The sequence below is a fragment of the Sus scrofa genome, chromosome 12 (genome assembly GCF_054392235.1).
Source record: "Sus scrofa isolate SSC_HxYL_T2T_F1_AM1 chromosome 12, Sscrofa_HxYL_maternal_Yorkshire_Landrace_v2.0, whole genome shotgun sequence".
Taxonomy (NCBI): Eukaryota; Metazoa; Chordata; class Mammalia; order Artiodactyla; family Suidae; genus Sus; species Sus scrofa.
Genome location: NC_139394.1, coordinates 42,430,757 through 42,453,975, shown reverse-complemented (window position 1 = coordinate 42,453,975; position 23,219 = coordinate 42,430,757). Strand labels below are relative to the sequence as shown.

The 23,219-nt window shown below is 42.6% G+C and overlaps 2 protein-coding genes across 15 annotated transcripts in view; one reads left to right on the top strand and one right to left on the bottom strand.

Moving 5' to 3' along the window:
* The window catches only part of GGNBP2 (gametogenetin binding protein 2), a 36,999-nt gene extending 22,565 nt beyond the window's left edge, over positions 1 to 14,434 (bottom strand). For all 8 annotated transcript variants that reach the window (XM_005669023.4, XM_005669026.4, XM_005669025.4 and 5 more), the window contains exons 1-4: positions 14,241 to 14,434; positions 5,363 to 5,443; positions 3,242 to 3,495; positions 79 to 177 (exon numbers count right to left, since the gene is read on the bottom strand). In XM_005669023.4, the coding sequence (XP_005669080.2) occupies positions 79 to 177; positions 3,242 to 3,495; positions 5,363 to 5,443; positions 14,241 to 14,333 (527 nt within the window). In that variant the 5' untranslated portion in view covers positions 14,334 to 14,434. The remainder of the gene's footprint in view (positions 1 to 78; positions 178 to 3,241; positions 3,496 to 5,362; positions 5,444 to 14,240) is intronic.
* An 818-nt stretch (positions 14,435 to 15,252) lies between these two features.
* MYO19 (myosin XIX) overlaps positions 15,253 to 23,219 on the top strand; it is a 53,233-nt gene continuing 45,266 nt past the window's right edge. For all 7 annotated transcript variants that reach the window (XR_014821322.1, XR_014821326.1, XM_021067311.2 and 4 more), the window contains exon 1: positions 15,253 to 15,487. The gene's annotated coding sequence lies outside the window, so the exon portion shown is untranslated. The remainder of the gene's footprint in view (positions 15,488 to 23,219) is intronic.

The following is a 23,219-nucleotide window of genomic DNA, read 5'->3' as shown; positions in this document are numbered from 1 at the left end:
GGTTTTCTTTTTACTAAACATGATCAACGCTTATAATCTTAACAATGACAAAGCATCTTGATAATCAATTCTACTTACCCCAAAGGTTTTGGTTTGTGCGTATCTAAGGAGTGCAACTGACATCTCTTGTTCTTTTTACTTTTTGGAATAGCATCTATCATGTCATTTAGTTTGGACCTAATTAAAAATAAACCATTAAAGGTTTGATTAACATTAATTTTTCTTTAGAATTTTCAAGAGATCTATTACTGCCTTTGAGTGAGAAATATATTTAAAGTATTTATTACAGACATAATCACTTAATTTGAAACTTAGTCATCAAATAAATTCTAACCCAAGGGAATTCCCACTGTGGCTCAGCAGACTAAGAACCTGACTAGTATCCGTGTGAGTGCAGGTTTGATCCCTGGCCTTGTTAAGTGGTTAAGGATCCTGAGTTGCTGCAAGCTGTAGCATAGGCTGCGGATGCAGCTTGGATCTAGCATGGCTGTGGCTGTGGCTGGCAACTGCAGCTCTGATTTGACCTCTAGCTCCGGGAACTTCCATATACTGTGGGTACAGCCCTAAAAAGAAGAAAAACAAAAATTCTAACCCAAGGGTCTGGACATTTATATTCTCATTTCATTCCTGTCAAAATGTTGAAGAAGACCTGCTCTATTCTACACACTTCCCCTAGACAGCATCTGTCTCATTCATCTTTGCATCTGCATTGTATGTAGCAGTGTTCCTAGCACTCAAAATATTTTACGACTGATTGCTACCTGACTCTCAGCCATATTCCCCTGTCCAAACACTATCTAAACATACACTATCCTTGATGAGAAGCCTCCAATAGAAATTGTATGCAAATATAAAAATATATAATTCGAAATGTTCAAAACCTATACCCGACCAATCAGCAAAGCCTAGCAACTCTTTTAAATATCTCCGGGAGTTCCCATCGGGGTGCAGTAGAAATGAATCCAACTAGGAACCATGAGGATGCTGGTTCAATCCTTGACCTCACTCAGTGGGTTAAAGGATCTGGTGTTGCTGTGGTGAGGTCACAGACGGGGCTTGGATCCAGCATTGCTGTGCCCCTGGCATACGCCAGCGGCTGTAGCACCAATTGGATCCCTAGTCTGGGAACCTCCATATGCCGCAGGTACGGCCCTAAAAAGCAAAAAATAAAAATAAAAAAATAAGTATGTCGAGAATTAGGAGTTCCCACGGTGGTGCAGTGGGTTAAGGATCCGGCATTACCACTACTGTGGTGCAGGTTGCAGCTGGGGCTTGGATTTGATTCCTAGCCTGGGAACTTCCATATGCCATGGGTATGGCCAAAACCTAAAAATAAATAAATCAATAAATCCAGAATCCACTGACTTCTCATCACATCCAGCATCACTACCCTTGTTCCGTTTGCCTCTCTAGCCCAGTCAACTGCAGTAGCTGGCCTGCCAAATGGTCTCCTTGCTTCCAACCTTTGCATTTACATTCTACAATTCACTTAGCAGCTGGAGTCATCTTTCCAAAACAAAACATCACACTGTGTTATTTCTCTGTTCAAAAACCCTCCAAGGCTTTTTTCTTGGGTGGAGTAAAAATTTAAAGTTTCTCCCACCACTTATAAATAGGAAATCCCCAGGATTTGGTCTTTGGACCTCTTCTCTTTTCCTATTTATACTGACTCTTTGGTGATAATGTTATCTCATGGGTTTAAATTACATATATATAAATACTATATACGTGTTGATGACACATTTCTTTTTTTTTTTTCTGTCTTTTTAGGACCACACCCGCAGCATATGGAAGTTCCCCTGTTAGGGGTCGAATCAGAGGTGCATGCTGCCAGCCTATGCCACAGCCACACAGCAACACCAGATCTGAGCCGCATCTGCGACCTACACCATAGCTCCCGGCAATGCCAGATCCTTTAACCCACTGAGTGAGGTGAGGGATAGAAACCACGTCCTCATGGATACTAGTCAGGTTCATTACCACTGAGCCACAACCGGAACTCTGACACAAACCTCTATCTCTCAGCCAGACCTCTCTGAACTGTACTTGGTTGCCTAACAGGTATCTCAAACTTAACACATCCAGCTCTTCTCTCCTCTAGTCGTAGCCACCTCAGTAAATGGAAACCATCTGGCCTGTTCTTCAGACCCCAAATCTGGGAATCATCCTGGATGCCATCTTCCATACCCAATCTATCCTAAAATCCTACCAGTTCATTCATCAAAATACACCCAGGATGCGGAGTTCCCATCATGGCTTAGCAGAGACAAATCTGACTAGTATCCATGAGGACACGGGTTCAATCCCTGGCCTTGCTCAGTGGGTTAGAGATCGGGAGTTGCCATGAACTGTGGTGTAGGTGGTGGACGTGGCTTGGATCTGGCATTGCTGTGGCTGTGGCTCTAATTCGATCCCTGGCCTGGGAACCTCCATGTGCCGTGGGCGAGGTTCTAAAAAGACAGACAGACACACACACACACACACACACACACACACACACACACACACACACCCAGGATACAACCATTTCTCAAGTTCTCTGTAGCAACTATACTGGTCACTATTATTTCTTGCATGGATTATTAAATAGCCCCCGTTTCTCTACCCTTCCACTAACCTTCCATTTAGTCTCCTAACATAGAGGTCAAAATAAGCAAAACTTCAAGCCAGACCATGTTACTCCTCTGCTCAAAACCCTCCAAAATATTCCTATATCACTCAGTTAAAAAAAATAAATAACCTCAGGATGGTACTACTTAATTAGGCCTTTTATTACTCCCCTGACCTCATCTTTTATTACTGTTCCCTCATTCATCTGGCTCCAGCCACAATAGTTTCCTTGCTGTTCTTCAAACATGCCAGTAAAACTCCAACCTCTAAACCTTTACACCTGCTATTCCTTCTCAGCCTTCCCCCCCCAGATATCTACAGGGTCCACACAGTCACTTTATTCAAGTCTATATTCAATGTCATTTTACCAGAGGTGGCCTTCCTTGGCCAATCTCCATATGAATTCTATCTATTCTTTCTCTATCTTCCTTAGGAGTTTTTCTTTGAAACTTACCATTCTTGACAAATTATGTATGTGCTTACTTCCTGACTTGTACCATATGAGAAAAAGAAACTTTATAATTACTGGCACATAGAAGTTACTCAATAAAATCATTGAATTTGGATTCAAGCTTTGCCCCAGCCAAATTTAGAAAAACAAAACCATTTTTTCCTAATTGATTATACTCACCCATGTACATAAAATAACGTATAAAGCTTCTTTGCATCAGTCATGCAGCTTCGAGTTACAGATAGGACTCCCTTAGGCCCTACTGTCAGGGGTTCAAGGGCAGGATTTCCAGACTCTACAAGCTGGGAAAAGAGGCGCTCCACACTGCGTCGACAACCAACACACGGGACAAGCTGAGAAAGCGCACTCAAGACTTCACGTGATGTCACCATCATGGCAATGCTTAGATCTTGCTGCTTAAGCATACTATGTCGCTGAGATAAAGAAGGAAAGAAAAGTAGAGTCCTTTAAGAAAGACATAAAATGACTTACTACTACTTCTGGTTCCTATCCTTGTGCACTAAGTACAACCTGGATGGGGCTTGCCATCTCTATCTGCAACCAGGTCAGAAAGGCAAGGTAGGCGGCCTTGTCCATGCTAAACTGAGCTTGCTCCATAACCCCCTGCCCCAGTTCTAGAATCTACGGTATAACAAGCTCTGCTTAGATCACCAGGGCTCTGCTGTATGTGCCCCAGCATAGCAAAAAGAAGCCCTGCAGCTGGAAATCTAGTGCTTGTTCAATGAGTATTGTTTAGTACTCTCACTTAAAATTAAAAAATTTTAAAGGCGAGAAAGAAAAGAAAAAATGAAGACACAACACAGCTTTACCATGTCTTCTTCTCAACCTTTAACAACATGCTAAGTTTAGCTACACAAGTCAAGTTAGGATGGTGGTCACGGAGAGTGGCAATTCTCAACCTGGAGGTACGGACAGGTGTGTTATGGATTAGTAGGAGAGAACAAGGCCTATCTTACCTATGTAGGAGCCTGCAGTGAGTAACTAATATGCTGGTGCATATGAATGTTATCTGTTGGTTATGATAAGGAAGAAAAACCAAAGCTGTAGAGAAAGGGGCAAAACTCTAGTAGTTACGTACTCTAGTACATAACTTCTACCTAAATGGAGTTATAGTTACACTACAAGTTATACTTCACTTTACAAAAAAGAAAGAAAGAAAAAAGGTAGGAAAGTCAAATGACTCCCAAGAAAGATATTCTCACATTTACCATCAATCTTTCATTCAAAGTTTTCTCCACGAGTTGAAATAGAGTTTTGAAATAAGGTAACCATATATCTTGATTATACAGTGTATTTACAAAGTGTCACATTGCTTAAGAATTAAATAAAAACCAGAAAATTCATTACACAGGCTTAATTTCTTTTACTTAAATAAAACAACTACTGCAGGAAAAAAAAAAGACGTTCTCAATGAAAAGCTGTCTATCTTTGAAGTTCCCATTTGCAGCTCAGTGGGTTAAAAGCCCAACATCAGTCCATGAAGATGCAGGTTGAATCCCTGGCCTCACTCAGTGGGTTAAGGATTCAGCATTGCCACAAGCTGCAATGCAGGTTGCAGACAAGGCTGAGATCCATTGTTGCTGTGGCTGTGGTGTAGGCTGGCAGCTGTAACTCCGATTCAATCCCTAGCCTGGGAACTTCTACATGCCACAGGTGCTGCTATAAAAAGAAAAATAACCAAAAACCCCCACAAAAAAACAAAAAGAAAAGTTGTCTATCTTTAAAAAAAAAAGAAATCAAATTTTAAAAATAAATAAAATTAAACTGGTGAAATTAAAGCCTACAGGTATGGAAAATGATAATACACCACCACTGAAGATCTTTTTCATTTTTTCACATCACAGGTATGCAAATACACATGGGGCAACAGTAAGAGAAAACAACTTCAGCGCAACCTTAAGATCTAAAAAGGCATAGGTAAAACAAAATTAATACTTACAGCTAATGTTTTAAATGACTCTTTAAAACACACACATACAGGAGTTCCCGTCGTGGCACAGTGGTTAACGAATCCGACCAAGAACTATGAGGTTGCGGGTTCGATCCCTGGACTTTCTCAGTGGGTTAAGGATCTGGCATTGCCGTGAGCTGTGGTGTAGGTCGCAGACACGGCTCGGATCCCGAGTTGCTGTGGCTGTGGTGTAGGCCGGCAGCTACAGCTCCCTATTAGATCCCTAGCCTGGGAACCTCCATATGCCATGGGTGCAGCCCTAGAAAAGGCAAAACACACACACACACACACACACACACATTTAAAACATTAATTTTTAAAACTATTACCTGAATGAACTGCTTTAGTTGCGCACCATTATTTTGATGACCATCGAGATTTAACACGTTGTCAGGAAATTCCATCACCATCTTAATATGCAAAAAAATAAAAATCAATTATCTTCTTTGAACAGGACAGACTATAAATAGTCTCCTAGAATAGAAATAGACCCCTAAAGCCAGATTTGCACCCCCCACCACTCTCTGTCAAAAAGATAAAAAAAAAAACAAACAAACCAGGACTTCCCGTTGTGATGCATCAGAAACAAATTCAACTAATAAGCATAAGACTGCAGGTTCAATCCCTAGCCTAGCTCAGTGGGTTAAGAATCCGGCGTTGCTGGGAGCTGTGGTGTAGGTCACAGAGGCAGCTTGGATCCTGCATTGCTGTGGCTATAGCATAGGCTGGCAGCTGCAGCTCTGATTTGACCCCTAGCCTGGGAACCTCCATAAGCTGGGGGTGCAGACCTAAAAAGTAAAAAAAAAAAAAAAAAAAAAAAAAAAAAAAATTCCAAGTTATAGTTTCTAAAGCCAGAAATGGTACAGTCATTAAAAGGAAGGACAATGACGTCAGGCAGACAATATTTCAAATCCCAGCTCTACTGCTTACAATTTATGTCATAATTCTAGGCAAGTTAACTTAACCTGTCTGATTTTCAGCTTCCTCATTTGTAAAATGAGACTAAGTAATCATTTTTATTTTTTTATTTTTATTATTTACTATTTATTTATTTATTTGTCTTTTTGCCATTTCTTGGGCCGCTTTTTGCCATTTCTTGGGCCGCTCCTGCGGCATATGGAGGCTCCCAGGCTAGGGGTGGAATCAGAGCTATAGCTGCCGGCCTGCGCCAGAGCCACAGCAATGCGGGATCCGAGCCGCGCGTCTACAACCTACACCACAGCTCACGGCAACACCGGATCCCTAACCTACTGAGCAAGGGCAGGGATCGAATCCGCAACCTCATGGTTCCTAGTCAGATTCGTTAACCACTGAGCCAGGACGGGAACTCCAAAAAATTAAAAAATTAAAAAAAAAAAAGAATGAAATAACCTGATATACATTAAACACCCTATTTTTAGTTATTTCCCTTAACTACCAAATAGTAAATTTTATCACATAAACGACTATATATACATATATATATAAAATAATTTCATTTTATATAAAGTACTCACAATAGTACCCAGCACACGGTAAATGCCTGCTCTAATCAGTAAAAGGAAAGATATGCTGAGATATTTATTTGATTATCAAATTTCGCTATCAGAAGAAGAGGGAGATAAAGAAAGATTAAGGATGTTTGAGAATATCAGATAATGGGAATTAGTAATCAGCACATTTCACTGATCTGTGATACCTTTAAGAAGTACCTTAACTGTGTACCACTAGGAAAGAGCCACTGTTACTGGAGGATGTCACCCAGGAAAAGCCTCATCACAATTTCAGAGATGTCAAATGTAAAAAAAGGGATGCCTTTAAAACAATGAAATAAAGTAACACATTTATATCTTGACTAAAACATTGTTAAAAACATCAAACATACTGTGCTAAGACAAACTTCTATTTTCAGATGACAAGGGCCACAAGCACCTACACACCCAAAGAGTGAGGTCAGGATAGAGAGACCCATTTGAGGCGAAAACAGAAAACTAATAAACCCCACCTGGTTGAATATGATCTTAAAAAGATACCCTCCTTCACCAACCAGCACCACCAAGACCTGCTTCTTTAATCAAGTGACCATTCTTTCCCCTCCACATTAGAAATGAGAGCCTTAAAACATGCTTGTTCTAACAATAAACTGACCGCTAAACAACTAAGCGATAAATACAAGACCTTTTCTTGATTTGCTAAGAGGGGAATACTGAACATGTGAAATAGAGACACAGTGGATACCAAGGATGGACAATGATGCAAACATCGACTCAACAACTCAGAGGACTTCAGTGTATTTCACAGAACCAAAACCTGCATGTACAATAGGACCCACATTTTATGTGTATATTCTCTACAGAAAAAGAAGATACATAGTAGATGTGGCTATGTCTAGGCAGTGTAAAGATAGATGACTTTTTTGACGTGTTCCTACCTTTCCCAAATGTATTATAATACACGTATACCACTTATGATCAGAGGGAAGAGAGCTTGTTCCTTGTTTCCAATTCTATATTCATTATACCATATTCAGCAATTACTTCCATCTCAAGAGCTTTTACTGCTCTAGAAGTTTCTTCTTCCATACATACAGACTACATGTCCATATCTCACAGTTTTAGGATCAATTATCCAATTTTCATTCAGGTTTATCAGCTTCTCTCCAGTTTTCCATCTCATAGTCATCTTAGAATATCTCCAAAGAGTGGTGGCAGTTATAATAAAGATACTTCTGTAACTTTCCATATACTAGACATTGTTCTAAGCACTGTCATACATTAACTTTGCCAACAGTACAAAGAAAAAATGGTCACTAGTCTTAATAAGCCTGGTATTAGAAATCCTGGCCCATGAAAACTGATAAAAGAATAGTACAATTAACTCACATTAAGATTTCTGGAATCACCACATGGTTTAAAAACAAAGAAATTTAACTGTCAAGACATAAAATAGGCAAACTTTTAAAGCCTTGTAACTCAACAGAACACTGCAAATCACTTCTACTATTTCACCAAATCACATTCTACCATTATAGCAACTATTACCTTGCTTTGCATTTTCACTTGCTTAACACAAAATACACATCACCACATACTAATCGCCATCCTAAAAAAACTGAGACAATTATCTACACTATTTTAAGATGAATCTATCAATTTACCAAATCAAGGTCTTAACAGTCCAGTTCATTGGTGAAATTCTAAATTCTGTTTTTTGTTGTGTTTTTTTTTTTTTTTGTTTTTTTTGTCTTTTTGTCTTTTTAGGGCCACACCCATGGCATATGGAGGTTCCCAGGCTAGGGGTCGAATCAGAGCTATAGCCGCTGGCCCACACCACAGCCTCAGCAACGCCGGATCTAAGCCGCATCTGCAACCTACACCACAGCTCACGGCAATGCCGGATCCTTAACCCACTAAGCGAGGCCAGGGATCACACCTGAAACCTCATGGTTCCTAGCCAGATTCATTAACCACTGAGCCACAAAGGGAACTCCTGACTCTGTATTTTTATTCTGATCAACTATATTTTATTGTTTTAATAATTAAAGCAGAGGTCAACAGATTGAGACATATTAGCTGAGCTTTAAAATATGTATGTATGTGTGTGGAGTTCTCGTCGTGGCGCAGTTGATAACGAATCCGACTAGGAACCATGAGGTTGCAGGTGTGATCCCTGCCCTTGCTCAGTGGGTTAACGATCCGGCATTGCCGTGAGCTGTGGTGTAGGTTGCAGACGCGGCTCGGATCCTGCGTTGCTGTGGCTCTGGCGTAGGCCAGTGGCTACAGCTCCAATTCGACCCCTAGCCTGGGAACCTCCATATGCTGCGGGAACCGCCCAAGAAATAGCAAAAAGACAAAATAAATAAATAAATAAATAATAAAATATATATGTATAGAGTTCCCATAGTGGCGCAGTGGTTAACGAATCTGACCAGGAACCGTGAGGTTGAGGGTTCGGTCCCTGCCCTTGCTCAGTGGGTTAGATTCAGCGTTGCCGTGAGCTGTGGTGTAGGTTGCAGACGAGGCTCGGATCCCGAGTTGCTGTGGCTCTGGCATAGGCTGGTGGCTATGGCTCCGATTAGACCCCTAGCCTGGGAACCTCCATATGCCGTGGGAGCGGCCCAAGAAATAGCAAAAAAAGACAAAAAAAACAAATTAAAAAATATATATATGTATATAAAATTTAATGGATAATACCTCCTTTAGGAATTCTTTTCTTTTTTTTTTAGGGCTGCACCCATGACATGTGGAGGTTCCCAGGCTAGGGGTGGAATCAGAGCCACAGCTGCCGGCCTACTCCACAGCCACAGCAACACCAGATCCAAGTCACGTCTATGACCTACCCAGCACCTCACAGAAATGCCACATCCTTAACCCACTGAGTGAGACCAAGGATTGAACTCAATCCTCATGGATACTAGTTGGGTTCATTACCACTGAGCCACAATGGGAACTCCCAAGAATTCTTTTTAAAAAGTCAGTAAAGAAGAGGGTTAAAATTTATAAAAAAACAAAAAACTCCTCATTCCCAATAATTTTATTTTCATCTAACTAGTATAGAAAATGTCACGATCAAGAGCTCCTGCTGTGGCTCAGCTGTTAATGAATCTGACTAGCATCCATGAGGACGCAGGTTCAATCCCTGACCCTGCTCAGTGGGTTAAGGATCGATCCAGTGTTGGCATGAGCTGTGGTGTAGGTCGCAGATGCGGCTCAGATCCCGCGTTGCCGTGGCTGGGTGTAGGCTAGTGGCTTCTGATTCGACCCTAGCCTGGGAACCTCCATATGCGGCCCTGAAAAAAAAAATAAAAGGAAGACAGAAGATGTCAAGATCAGGTCTTATATTGCATCTTTCTTGGGTTTCACTGGCTTGGATAATACTAAATTTTCTCTTGTACTTACTTAATACCACTTACTTAGAGACTCTGCAATCACACTTATTATTCTACCCTTTCCTTTCACTTAGGACAATGGCTTTTTACCTTGCTGTTTACCAGCCAATCACTATATGTTTTTCAATGTGAACTCACCATAAGAAAAAGGGGAAAAAGAAAAGAGGAAGATAAACAGGATAGCAGCATTATTTTTCCCCATTTTTTAAAACCACTTCCTTGACTTAATCTTCAGACTCTAGGTTACCTAAAGGAAGACAGTCATGTAAAGTATTTCAGGTGTGGCCTCACAGAGGAATCATTAGTGTCTGGCTTCATGATGAGGTTGCCTATCCCTAGCTAGCCAAAAATAGAACAAGTCACTGTCCTGCAATTACTGCTTTATAAAGTTTATTGAATCCATTACTCACTTTCACTCTTACCCATCCTGGTTTCTCCTGACCACAAATAATCTGTTCTTAGTGTATACTCACAAGTCCTAACCCAACAATGCTAAGTTTGTATTTATTAAAATCACTGTCCCTTTAGCTTTACTTTTTACTTCCTCATCCTCACAGCCATTTATAACACCTATCACCTTTGGTAAATTAGTTAAATATTTAATCAAGAGCTGAACACAAACGACAAATATTAAACTTTTAACAAATACTAAATACCTAATCCCCAAGAGGAAAATGCTACATTTTTAATTTCCTTAAGTCTCAGATAAAAACCCTTATCAGATTTTCTAGTCCATTTAGATTGTTCTGAATTAGGAGAGTAAACTGTGTTCCTGAAATATTGTAGCAATTTGACAGTAAGAATGAGGAACTTTATAAAAAGTTTTTATCCTTTGATCCAGTAATTTTACTTTCAAAAGCCTGAAAAAATTGTTAATGCAGATTTATACATTACTCACATTCTTAGAGTATTATTTACAGCAAAAACTAGAACCACCTCTACATCCAAGATTACATTATGGAATGTCAAACAACAAAGTGTTACATGGCCATTAAAGCTGTTTAAGAATGAAAAGAGGAGTTCCTGTCGTGGCGCAGTGGTTAACGAACCCGACTAGGAACCATGAGGTTGCAGGTTCGGTCCCTGCCCTTGCTCAGTGGGTTAATGATCCGGCGTTGCCGTGACCTGTGGTGTAGGTTGCAGACGCAGCTGGGATCCCGAGTTGCTGTGGCTGTGGCGTAGGCAGGTGGTTATGGCTCCGATTAGACCCCTAGCCTGGGAACCTCCATATGCCGAGGAAGTGGCCCAAAGAAATAGCAAAAAGACAAAAAAAAAAAAAAAAAATGAAAAGAGAAAAAGTTCTCAAAAGTGAATTTAGTGAAAGAAAGCAAGATATGAAATGTTATAGAAGACAATACATCTCAACTCTGCATCTGTGTATCTGTGTGTCTATGATGGGAACTACATCAAATACTGCTATATTCTTAGCTATCTCTGGGAAGCAGAGCTAAGGATATTTTTATGCGTTTTGCAATTCTTTTTCAAGATTATTTTATAAGAAGTATGTATTCTCACTCTATTAATTCCTTTAAAAATACTTTCAAGTCATAATTCTGCTAAGTAGTCTTTAAAATTTAATCCATATTTTGTCCATCTGCTATTCCATAATTCTATTAACGCTGAAAAGCAATTCAGCTACCACTTTCCTAAACATTCCACCAGTTTACTTATTGGAGATTTTCTCAAATCCACCCACCTACTTCAGACTGTACTCAAGTATTCAAACCCAATAAACTACCATTTGAGTCTTTTAAATGTGGCTACAACATACCACATAAAAGAGGAGGCTACTTCCTCATATACAAGCGTCTTAATTTCATTTTACAAATCCAACTGAAAATCACCAGTTTAAAAAGGCTAGAGATTTCAGCTTCTGTTACTACATCAATAAACATTTGTAAACATCTGTAACTGATTGTAAACATTATAACTAGATTTAACATCTAGGAAATAACAAGACACTAAGACTATTTGAAATAATGACCACACAATGTTTCCTCGGTGTATCACCCATGAACCCTAGGAACAAAGAGGAAACCAAATGTTACCTTCACGGATACAATTCCACCAAACTATCAATGGACCAGTGCAGAGCACAACCCACTGCTACAAGCTTCTTCCCTCCCTCTTCTCCAACAAGTGTTTGCTCTGCATTCTTCCTTTAAGTAGCTTTTGGTAGAATGGTTCTGAAAGAAACTTTTTTCCCTAAATATGATGCATTCTTGACAAGATTTTTCATTCACCAGCATTCAGTGACTGTGCAGAAGTTCCAAAACAAAGCAATAAATAGTCCCACTCATTCCCTAGTGATAAAAACCCATCTACAGTAAAGAAAAATGGCACCTTTTCCTAAATAAAATGCTATTTCAAAATATTTAAATTAAGAAAGCCTAAATTTTATTTGCCTGGGTCACAAGTCCATAATACAACAAAAGCAAACTCAACCACCAGGTCAGTCCAATCCCAAATTTTCTAGAGAAAATGTACAGTAATAAATCACAGTTTAAGGTTACATCTTTTTCTATGGAAAACTTTGGAAATTCTTATCATTGTACAGAGAAGAGAATATAAAAACATTCCAAAAGGTGGCTATTTTAAAATGCTATATGATAGATATATCAATGCTACATTCAAATCAAAGGTGGTTGTGCGAGCATAAGGAGAGAATCAGTGAGTGTCTTTTCAAACTCTGTACATGCTCAAATTCATATTGATTTCCCCTATGTTTTGATATATACGCTCAATAGTAATCTTATGTCCAGACACATAGAATTTTTTTTTTAACTTCAAAGGTTTTCTGGGACAACAAAATAAAAAGTTGATAGCAAACTATGTGCTCTGGAAAAGTGTCTGTGTTGGAGGGAGAGAGAAGAAAGGAAATATCAACAAAAGAACTCATATTAAGTTTTCAAACTGAGAAATGCATCATTTAATTTGATCAGAGTGTTACTTAAAAAAAAAAAAAACTACTTAAAATACAAGTCCATTGTACTTTTAATGCAAAAAGTGCAGAAATCATGACCAAGACATACAAGTACACTTTCTAATGCATCAACACAAAATCTATTTACCTTTTGTCAGGCCAAATCATTCTACCTTTTTCCATGAAAAAAGAAAAAAAAAAAAAAGAGCACTAGGGCAATTATAGATGCTTCCACTTAAAAAGTTCTAACAAATTAAATCATTCAATAGCTCTACTAATCCCTTTAAAAGTACCGCAGCTCAATCAAATCTTAATTGAGACTGGCAAACAGAAAGGCATAGAATGGCATCTCTACAATGACTTGCATTTTATACAAAATTTGAAAAAAGTTCATTAGATATTTGCAAAAAAGAAATTCGGGAACAAAACAGAACAACTGCCTTTGAAAAAGAAAAAAGTCAAAGATGGTACGATGAAGAGACAGTTACACCTTATCAAAACAGGCAAACGTATAACCCAAAGCTTCAGCATCATCAAAATGCAGATTTCAAGATATTCAGAAAGGGTTCGTTTCATTTTTTTAAAAAATTGCAACAAGCAACTGCACTCATTTCCTGTTCAGATTGAATTCAAATTTCTGCCATTTCCTTTTAAAGGAAATACTACAGTAACACAGGGCAGAGGGTCTGTAATGCTGTACCACCACCAACTCTACTCAGAACTGGGTTTTGACATTCAAGATGAGCAATCAACTCTCACACATTCAACAATTTTGCTTCCTTGAATAAAAGGGGGGGTGCTACCTGTAAAGTACAGAAAAATGCCAAGAAAGCCCATTTTGAAGAGTCATGGCCTAGCAATAAGTGTTTTAATGTACTAGGCATATGAGACTTTTTATAACAAATCAGAGCATTTTAGTGGCATCTCTACTGTGCAAGAGCATGTCACTCTGCCCTCAGTAATTATGCTTATGGAGTGAGAGCTGTAGTATTAAGATGGGAAATATATAGGTAGCAGTGCAGCTGCGACATTTCCAGATAATTAAGCCTCCCCGAGGGTAGGTGGTTTCTGTAAGGGATAGGCCCTAAACGCCCAAGATCCTTCAACCCCCTTCCGAGGGGTGTGCTTTAGCAAAAGCACCGTCCCCTAAAAGGACAAGGTGAAGGAAGAAGGCCGAAAGAAGCAAGATCCGGGGAGAGGGGCCCAAAGTGCGTACGGAGCTACAGCCTGGAGGCCCGCAGAGGTTACCGTACGACCCACTGCAAAGGCGAGTTTGTGGGGCCTGCCGGAGAGAAGGCCTCGCCTAGGAGTTGCAACACACTCTTTCTCCAGTGCGCAGCGCTCGGCCTGGGGGAGGGGGAGGAGGGGAAACAGCTGCCAGGGGAGCGGCGAGCCCGGCCCGGCCCGGCCCGCTCACCGTGAGGGTGTCGTCTATGTAGAGGGGAATCTGCCTTCTCTCGAAGGGGAACTCCTCCTCCCCGTCCCTGCACACTGCCACCAGTCGCGCCATCGTCCCCGACGCTGCCGTTGCCACCGTCACCACCTCCTCCCAGCTGCTGCTGCCGCCGCCGCCGCTCCTGCCGCTGCCGCTGCCGCCTCCTCCCTGCTCCTGCCTGCAACAGCCAAACCCCGCGAGCGTAAGCACCCGCCGCCGCGCAGCACATTCGCCACGGGGGGGAGGGAGAAGAGCAGGAGGGGACAGGAGAGCTGGGCTGCGTTTCCCATCACCCGATTCCACACGCGCTCAGCCAATCAGCGCGGAGCAGCGCTGGGACCCGCCCCCTCGCGCCGCTGTCCCTCCCCACCCCCCACACCGCCGGCCTCCAGTCTGGGTCCAAAGGAGAGGCGGAAGGGACCTGCCGGCCCCGGGGCTTCCCCAGATCGTCAGCGGAGTCCCGGTTCTAGGACCCAACTCCCGACCTCCGGTCCAATGCCCGCAGCCCGCTGCCCACCGCCCACTGTCCGGGAGCCCTCAGCTGACCCCTTCTCCCCCTTTAAGGGCGCGCCCCGCCCAGTCAGTCCCCTGGGCTGCAGTTGCCCAGCGCGACCCCGCCCCTGGGAGGGGTCGACCCCGCCTCAGCTCTGCGGAGTCCGTGGTGGGAGTCTCAGACCCTTTCCTCACACTTCTTGGAGGTGGTCTCACGGTTCTGACCTTCACCGTTTTCGTGGTCGCCTCCCTGACCCCCACCTCGGCTCCCCGTTACCGGCTGACGAGGCCCGCGTCAGGGCCGGCCTGGGCGGGAGCGCGGCTCCGAATGCCGTTTCCTCTCCAGGCTCAGTCAGCCGCTCGCGCCACGGGTAGTGGGGGAGGGAGGGCGGGGGACTTGGGGAGGGTGGGGCAGGGAGGGGCCGAGAGCGCCGGGCGGGGGCCCCGCCTCCTCTCGCGAGACTCCGAGACTCCAGAAGGCTGCTCTTTGGTCCCCTCTTTCGAAACCCTGATGGAGGGGGTGGGGTGTTCCCCTGGGGGGTGTCTCCGATGCGTGACCTGCACCCTCCTCCTCGTCTAGCTACTCACATAAATCCGAAATAGGGCTGCTAGGAGGAGTGAGTAGGTCCCCCACTGCGCGGGCCTAGGAACCGCTCTCCCGAGAGCCGAGGGGCGAAGGGAGCGGAGCCGAGATGACTCAGGGCCGACCCGAGGGTCGGGGCCCAGTGAGGACTTGGGTAAGTGGAGAGGAGCTGAGACTTTCCAGGGCACTGAGAGCAGAAGACGGGAGTGCGGGAAGGGGAGACGAGCATCCGGGGGCTAAGAGACAAATTCTGGGCTGGTTTCTAAGTCCTTGACGCCGCTTTCCGTGACCCCCGATTCACCAGGAGCCAGCCGCGTCGCTGCTTCCCAGACTTGAGTCCAGATATCGCCGGAGGGAGGGGGGGGGCAAAAATATTTAAGTGCTGACAGTTTTTTGTTGTTGATAACAATGGAGGCGAATAGAAGACTATGGCTTGTGTATACGTCCCGGGCAGAGAAACTTCTTGAGCTGGGTTAATATTAACTTAAAGACTCAGTCAGGACACCGGTTCCCTTGGGCAAAGTACTGGTACTGGCCAAAGGCCTTTCCCTCTGACCCTCTTCTGAGAAGGAGAGCTGCTGTCAGGACAAAGTCATGTATACATCATTCCACCATGTACTCAGTTCCTACCTTTAAGGCTTTGAAGACCTGTTTGTAAAACCAAAATTGTTGGAAAGTATTTAGCCTATGAAAGCTTTGACGATTTTAAGGATCAGTCCATTTGCAACTAACTAATTCTGGTGACATCTGTATCTCCTGTTAGAATAGGCTAGAGCTGTGATACTGACCTTTAAAAAGTATTTTGGTTATCACGTGAAATCTTAGACATTCACAACAAAAAACCCCACAGTGCATCCTTAGCTATGTTGACTTATGACATTGTGTGGTCACTATTAGGGTAGGTGACATAATAAACTGGAAGAACCATTGTTCAGTCCCAAAGGTATGATTATCCAGTAAGTATTTATGTCTTTGGCTCTAATGGAGAGCACAACAGTGTGTGATCCTTCGCTTAAATTCAGGATATGCAGACAGGATGTGCATGTAGGTTCTGACAGATTAGACTACATAGCCAGAACCTGGGCATTTTTAGAGAATCTTTTGTTTTATGTAAAAACACTCTTAACAAAAAAAAAAAAGAATACTGTTGCTTTAAAGCTCTGAAGGTGCTCCTATAAAGACTATATCAAGGAATATACCTACTTTATACCTTATAAACTTCCTTTGGATTATGGTCAGTAAAGGACATTAAAAATGACAAGTTCAAGGAGTTCCCGTTGTGGCCCAGTGGTTAACGAATCCGACTAGGAACCATGAGGTTGCGGGTTCGGTCCCTGGCCTTGCTCAGTGGGTTAACGATCCGGCGTTGCCGTGAGCTGTGTAGGTTGCAGACGCGGCTCAGATCCTGCGTTGCTGTGGCTCTGGCATAGGCTGGTGGCTACAGCTCCGATTAGACCCCTAGCCTGGGAACCTCCATATGCCGTGGGAGTGGCCCAAGAAATAGCAAAAAGACAAAAAAAAAAAAAAAGTTCAATATATAAGTGCTAATTTTGTATTTTTAATTAAAAAATTTTATTATGATTTACAGTGTTCTGTCAATTTCTGTTGTACAGCAAAGTGACCCAGTCGTGCACTCTTTCTTACATTATCTTCCATGATGTCCCATTACAAGTGATTAGATATATAGTTCCCTGTGCTATACAGCAGGATCTCATTGCTCGTCCACTCCAAATGCAAGAGTTTTTGTCCACTAACCCCAGACTCCCAATCCATCCCAATCCCTTCCCCTCCCCCCTCAACAAACTTAAGTCTGTACTACATGTCCATGATCTTTTCAGTTTTGTCAATAGATCATTTGTGCCATATTTGAGGCTCCTCATGTGTGATATCACATGGTGTCTTTCTTTTTCTGACTTCACTAAGTATGAGAGTTTAGTTCCATCCATGGTGCTGCAAATGGCATTATTTTGTCCTTTTTATGGCTGAGTAGTATTCCATTGTATATATGTACCACATCTTTCTAATCCATTCATCTGTCGATGTGCATTTAGGTTGTTTCCATATCTTAGCTATTGAGAATAATGCTGTGATGAACATATGGGTGCATGTATCTTTTTCAATGTAATTTTTGTCTGGATATATGCCCAAGAGTGGGATTGCTGGGTCAAGTTGCTAATTTGAATCATCTTAATTGCTGAGTACACACTGGGTACTAGCAAAGAAGGGATATTCATCTTGAGGATTTAGATCTAAGTTTAAAAAAGTGTTGGTGTTCCTGTCCTGGCTCAGTGGTTAATGAATCTCACTAGGAACCATGAGGTTGCGGATTTGATCCCTGGCCTTGCTCAGTGGGTTAAGGATCCTGCATTGCTGAGAGCTGTAGTTTAGATTGCAGACACAGCTCAGATTCTGCATTGCTGTGGCTCTGGCTGGCGTAGGCCAGCGGCTACGGCTCCGATTAGACCCCTAGCCTGGGAACCTGCATATGCCAAAGGTGTACCCCTAAAAAGCAAAAAAAAAAAAAAAAATTGTTCATTCTCAAAGAGGTAGCCTGGGTGCTACAAATATGATAAAATCAATTATTTGAGGGAAGAATGCTTAGAAAATTACTTCATTGCAAAACAATGGGTTTTTTTTTGTCTTTTTGCCTTTTCTAGGGCTGCTCCCTCGGCATATGGAGGTTCCCAGGCTAGGGGTCGAATCGGAGCTGTAGCTGCCGGCCTACACCAGAGCCACAGCAACGCAGGATCTGAGCCGCATCTGCAACCTACACCACAGCTCATGGCAACACCAGATCCTTAACCCACTGAGCCAGGTCAGGGATCGAACCCGAAACCTCATGGTTCCAAGTTGGATTCATTAACCACTGAGCCACGACGGGAACTCCTCAAAACAATGTTTAGAAGTTTTTTTGTTCGTTGTCTGGCACAGCAATGCCATATCCTTAACCCCACTGAGTGAGGCCAGGGATCGAACCTGTATCCTATGGATACTAGTCGTGTTTTTTGTTTGTTTGTTTGTTTTTGTTTCGTTTTGTTTTGTTTTGCTTTTTGTCCTTTTAGGGCCACACCCGCAGCATATGGAGGTTCCCAGGCTAGGGGTCTAATTGGAGCTGTAGCCGATAGCCTACGCCAGAGCCACAGCAACGTGGGATCTGAGCCGTGTCTTCGACTTACACCACAGCTCATGGCAACACCAGATCCTTAACCCACTGAGCGAGGCCAGGGATCAAACCCAAAACCTCATGGTTCCTAGTCAGATTCGTTACCCTCTGAGCCACGGCAGGAACTACCACTGAGCCACAGCTCCTCGACGGGAACTCCAATGTTTAGAAGTTTTAACTATCTTTTTTTTTTTTTTTTTTTTTTTTTTGCTTTTTAGGGCCACACTTGCGGCATACGGAGGTTCCCAGGTTAGGGGTCAAATTAGAGCTGCAGCTGCCAGCCTATACTGCAGCCGCAGCAACTCGGGGATCTGAGATTCATCTGCTACCTACACCACAGCTCACAGCAAAGCCGGATCCTTAACCCACTGAGCAAGGCCAGGGACCAAACCTGCATCCTCATGGATGCTAGTCAGATCGTTTCTGCTGAGGAGCCACGATGGGAACTCCTATTCCTTATATTCCTTTTTTTTTTTTTTTTTGCTTTTTAGGGCCACACATGTGGCACATGGGAGTTCCCAGGCTAGGAGTTGAATCACAGCTGCAGTTGCCAGCCTAAGTCACAGCCACAGCAACACCAGATCCCTAACCCAACAACCTCATGGTTCCTAGTTGGATTCATTTCCACCGTGCCACAATGGAACTCTATTCCTTATACTCTTATCCATAGATTATACATAAATTCCAAGGGAGCAAAGTATGTTTTATATAATTTATGCAACATATTGGACAATAGATGCTCAATAAAAATAAAACATTGTCATCTTCTGAACACAGAGCTATTGATACGCACACGGTAAACATCTCTATTTTAAAATTATATAAAATTAAAGTCTTGGGAATGAGTCATTCCGTGAAGGTCCTAGATATGTTTCTAGATTATATTATTCCTTTCTTATCTTTCCCCCTTCTTTCTCTGTCCTCAATTTCAATTGATGGTTGAAAAGAAAATTAGTTAGGAGTTCCTGTCATGGCACAGCGGAAACGAATCCAACTAGGAACCATGAGGTTTCGGGTTCAATCCCTGGCCTCGCTCAGTGGGTTAAGGATCCGGCATTGCTGTGAGCTGTGGTGTAGGTCACAGAGGCAGCTCTGATATGTTGTTGCTGTTGCTGTGGTGTAGGCTGGCATCTACAGCTCCAATTAGATCCTTAGCCTGGGAACCTCCATATGCCACGGGAGCAGCCCTAGAAAAGACAAAAAGACCGGAAAAAAAAATTGTTAAAGGAAATCTAATGTCCACAAGTTAAAATGTAAGCCCTTCGAGGGAAGGGTCTTATTTTCTGTTGTTTTCCTGGCACCTCTCTCTGGCACATTGGAGGTCAATAAATCTTTACTGAGTAATTTCTTTCTCTTCTATAAACTAGTATTAAGTCAGAAAGGTCTTTTTTTTCTTATTAATTTCTGTGTACTAATGAATGCTATTTCATTAGCTTTCTCTTACATGACTTTCCTAATTATAGGTGGAAAAAACACAGTACATTTTGTTCTTAGTTATGATTCAATATCTATAATTGGGAGATATAAACTTACTGAGATATTTAAGACTTAGGACAAGAAGTAACAGACCAATTAGACACATGCTCATTAAGTCATCAAGCACTTTAAATTACTGTTTTTTTAATGAGAGAACAATATGGTGAGCCTTTCTCTTTGAACCACTAAGTTGTGGAGTTTAGCACTGCGGCATAGCAGGAAAACCAATCACCTTTCCCAGTCATGCTCAATTTACATACTATAATCTTATTGGTTAAAGTTCAAAAAATCTTCCGATTTAACTGAAAATAAAATCTGATTTTTTGTTCTCATAGCTATATAACCATTCAACATACTTTTTAAATTTTTTAATGGCCACACCCATGGCATATGGAAGTTCCTGGGCAAGATCAAATGCAAGCCACTGCTGCAACCTATGCCACAGGCTGTGGCAATGCCAGATCCTTAACCCACTACACCGAGCTGAGGATCAAGCCCTCACCTCTACAGCCAGCCACCAGAGCCACTGCAGTCGGAGGACTCTGAATCCACTGCAACACAGCAGGAACTCCTCAACATGGTTTTTAGGGGGAAATTTCTTTCAATAATAGATTACCTCCAAATATAACTTATTGTAGTAGTAAAGATAAAATGCCACATAAAAACTAAGTTAGCCACCATCAGTGTAACACACTGAAGTAAACTAATTAGTATAATAGTCATATTTAACAAATTAGGGAATAAAATAAATTCTGAACTAATTTAGAGGCAACTATTTAAAATTAACAGCATGAGAATTCCCCTCCTGGTGCAGCAGAAACTATCCAACTAGGAACCACGAAGTTGAGGTTCAATCCCTGGCCTTACTCTGTTGGTGAGCTGTGGTATAGGTCGAGGACGAGGCTCGGATCTGCAGTTGCTGTGGCTGTGGTGTAGGCTGGCAGCTACAGCGCTGATTAGACCACTAGCCTGGGAACCTACATGTGCTTTGGGTGCAGCCTTAAAAAGGCAAAAAGACCAAAATAATTAACAGCATACCTACAGTTTAATGTTAGAGGAGGATCCACCTACACTACACAAATAGTCCAGGTTGTTTGCCAAATATAAAATTAACTTGGACACTGAACCCTGCCAATTTCTGCAATAATCAGATTTTTACCTGAAAACAGGCAGATTTATTATTATTATTTTATTATTATTATTATTTTTGCCTTGCTTTTTAGGGCCACACTGAAAACATATGGAGGTTCCCAGGTTAGGAGTCAAAGCGGAGCTGCAGCTGCTGACCTGACCTATGCCACAACCACAGCAACGATAGATTGGTTTTTTTTTTGGACTTTTGTCTATTTAGGGCTGTACCCACAGCATATGGAGGTTCCCAGACTAGGGGTCGAATCAGAGCTGTAGCTGCCAGCCTACACCACAGCCACAGCAAGGCGGGATCCGAGCCACGTCTGCGACCTATACCACAGTTCACAGCAACACAGGGTCCTTTACCCACTGAGTGAGGCCAGGGATCGAACCTTCAACCTCATGGTTCCTAGTCAGATTCGTTTCCACTGCGCCACGAGAGGAACTCTGAGCCACATCTGTCTACACCAGCAATGCCGGATCCTTTACCCACTGAGCAGAGCTGGGGATCGAACCTTCGTCCTCATGGATACTAGTCAGGTTTGTTACCACCAAGCCACAATGGGAATTTCCTGATCATTTTAGATAATTTACAGGGAATATTAGCTTTTGAAATTAAAATTTTTAATTTTTAAATCCTAGATTTTGTGGGTTTTTTTTTTTTCTTTTTTTTCTTTTTGCCTTTTCTAGGGCCGCTCCCACGGCATTTGGAGGTTCCCAGGCTAGGGGTCTAATCGGAGCTGTAGCCACCGCCCTACACCAGAGACACAGCATCGCGGGATCCGAGCCACGTCTGCAACCTACACCACAGCTATACCACAGCTCATGGCAACACCAGATCCTTAACCCACTGAGCAAGGCCAGGAATCAAACCCGAAACCTCATGGTTCCTAGTCAGATTCGTTGACCACTGAGTCTCGACGGAAACTTCTTAGATCCTAGATTTTGAACAGAAGCTTTTGAAGTTCTGCTTAAAGAGTTTTGAAATGGCTCAAGCTCTCAGTAGGATATTGCACCTTATATAACTTAGACTAGGTCCTTACCCACTGGTTCTCTTTCCTTTTAACATGGTAGGTGAGGCATGCCTGATTTAGCCCCTGCCTACTCCTCTAGCCCATTACCCATGGTCTCCCTTTTTCTTTTTTCCCAGGCTAGGGGTCTAATTGGAGCTGTAGCCACCGGCCTACACCACAGCCACAGCAACGCAGGATCCGAGCCGTGTCTGCGAACTACACCACAGCTCACGGCAGTGCCGGATCCTTAACCCACTGAGCAAGGGCAGGGACCGAACCTGCAACCTCATGGTTCCTAGTCGGATTCATTAACCACTGCACCACAGTGGGAACTCCGGTCTCCCTTTTTCTGAGCTCCAGCCTTCCTCTCAGTTCCAAGATGTGCTAGGTTTCTTCTCGCAAAGTAAAGTAAGGACCTTTACTGAAGGATTCGTTCTTCCTAGATTGCTCTCTGCTGTTTACCCCCTTCCTTACCTGCATCTGCCTTCCCGCCTGCCCAACTTCCCAGTCACACAAACTTCTCATCCCGCCAATCAGCTCTAGCTCAAAAAAATACTGTCTGTGGGGAGAACTTTCTTGACTCTGCTATAAAGTTGATTCTTGACTTGACACTCTTGGCAACCTATACTTAAGAACAAGCTCCAAGATATCAGGAAACTTTTACTTATCATAGGCTATTGTAGGCTGAAAAATGAATTAATTTCAAGGCAAAACTATTGTCTCATAATTATTAAGCATGTGGGAGTTCCCGTTGTGGCTCAGCAGAAATGAAACTGACTAGTATCCATGAGGATTTGGGTTAGATCCCTGATGTGGCTCAGATGTGGTGTGGCTGTGGCTATGGCAAAAGTTGGCAGCTGCAGCTCCAATTCAACCCCTAGCCTGGGAACGTCCATATACTGAAGGTGTGGCCCTAAAAAGACCATCCTCCCCCCAAAATAATTAAGCATGTAAACCACAACATTCAGTCTATTCTTTGGAGCATTTACCTGTTTTCTGACTTTATAAGTATTGGTTTTAAACATTTGCTTTCTTATACTGAGTCTTCTTTTTTTTTGTTTTTTTTGCTATTTCTTGGGCCGCTCTCGCGGCATATGGAGGTT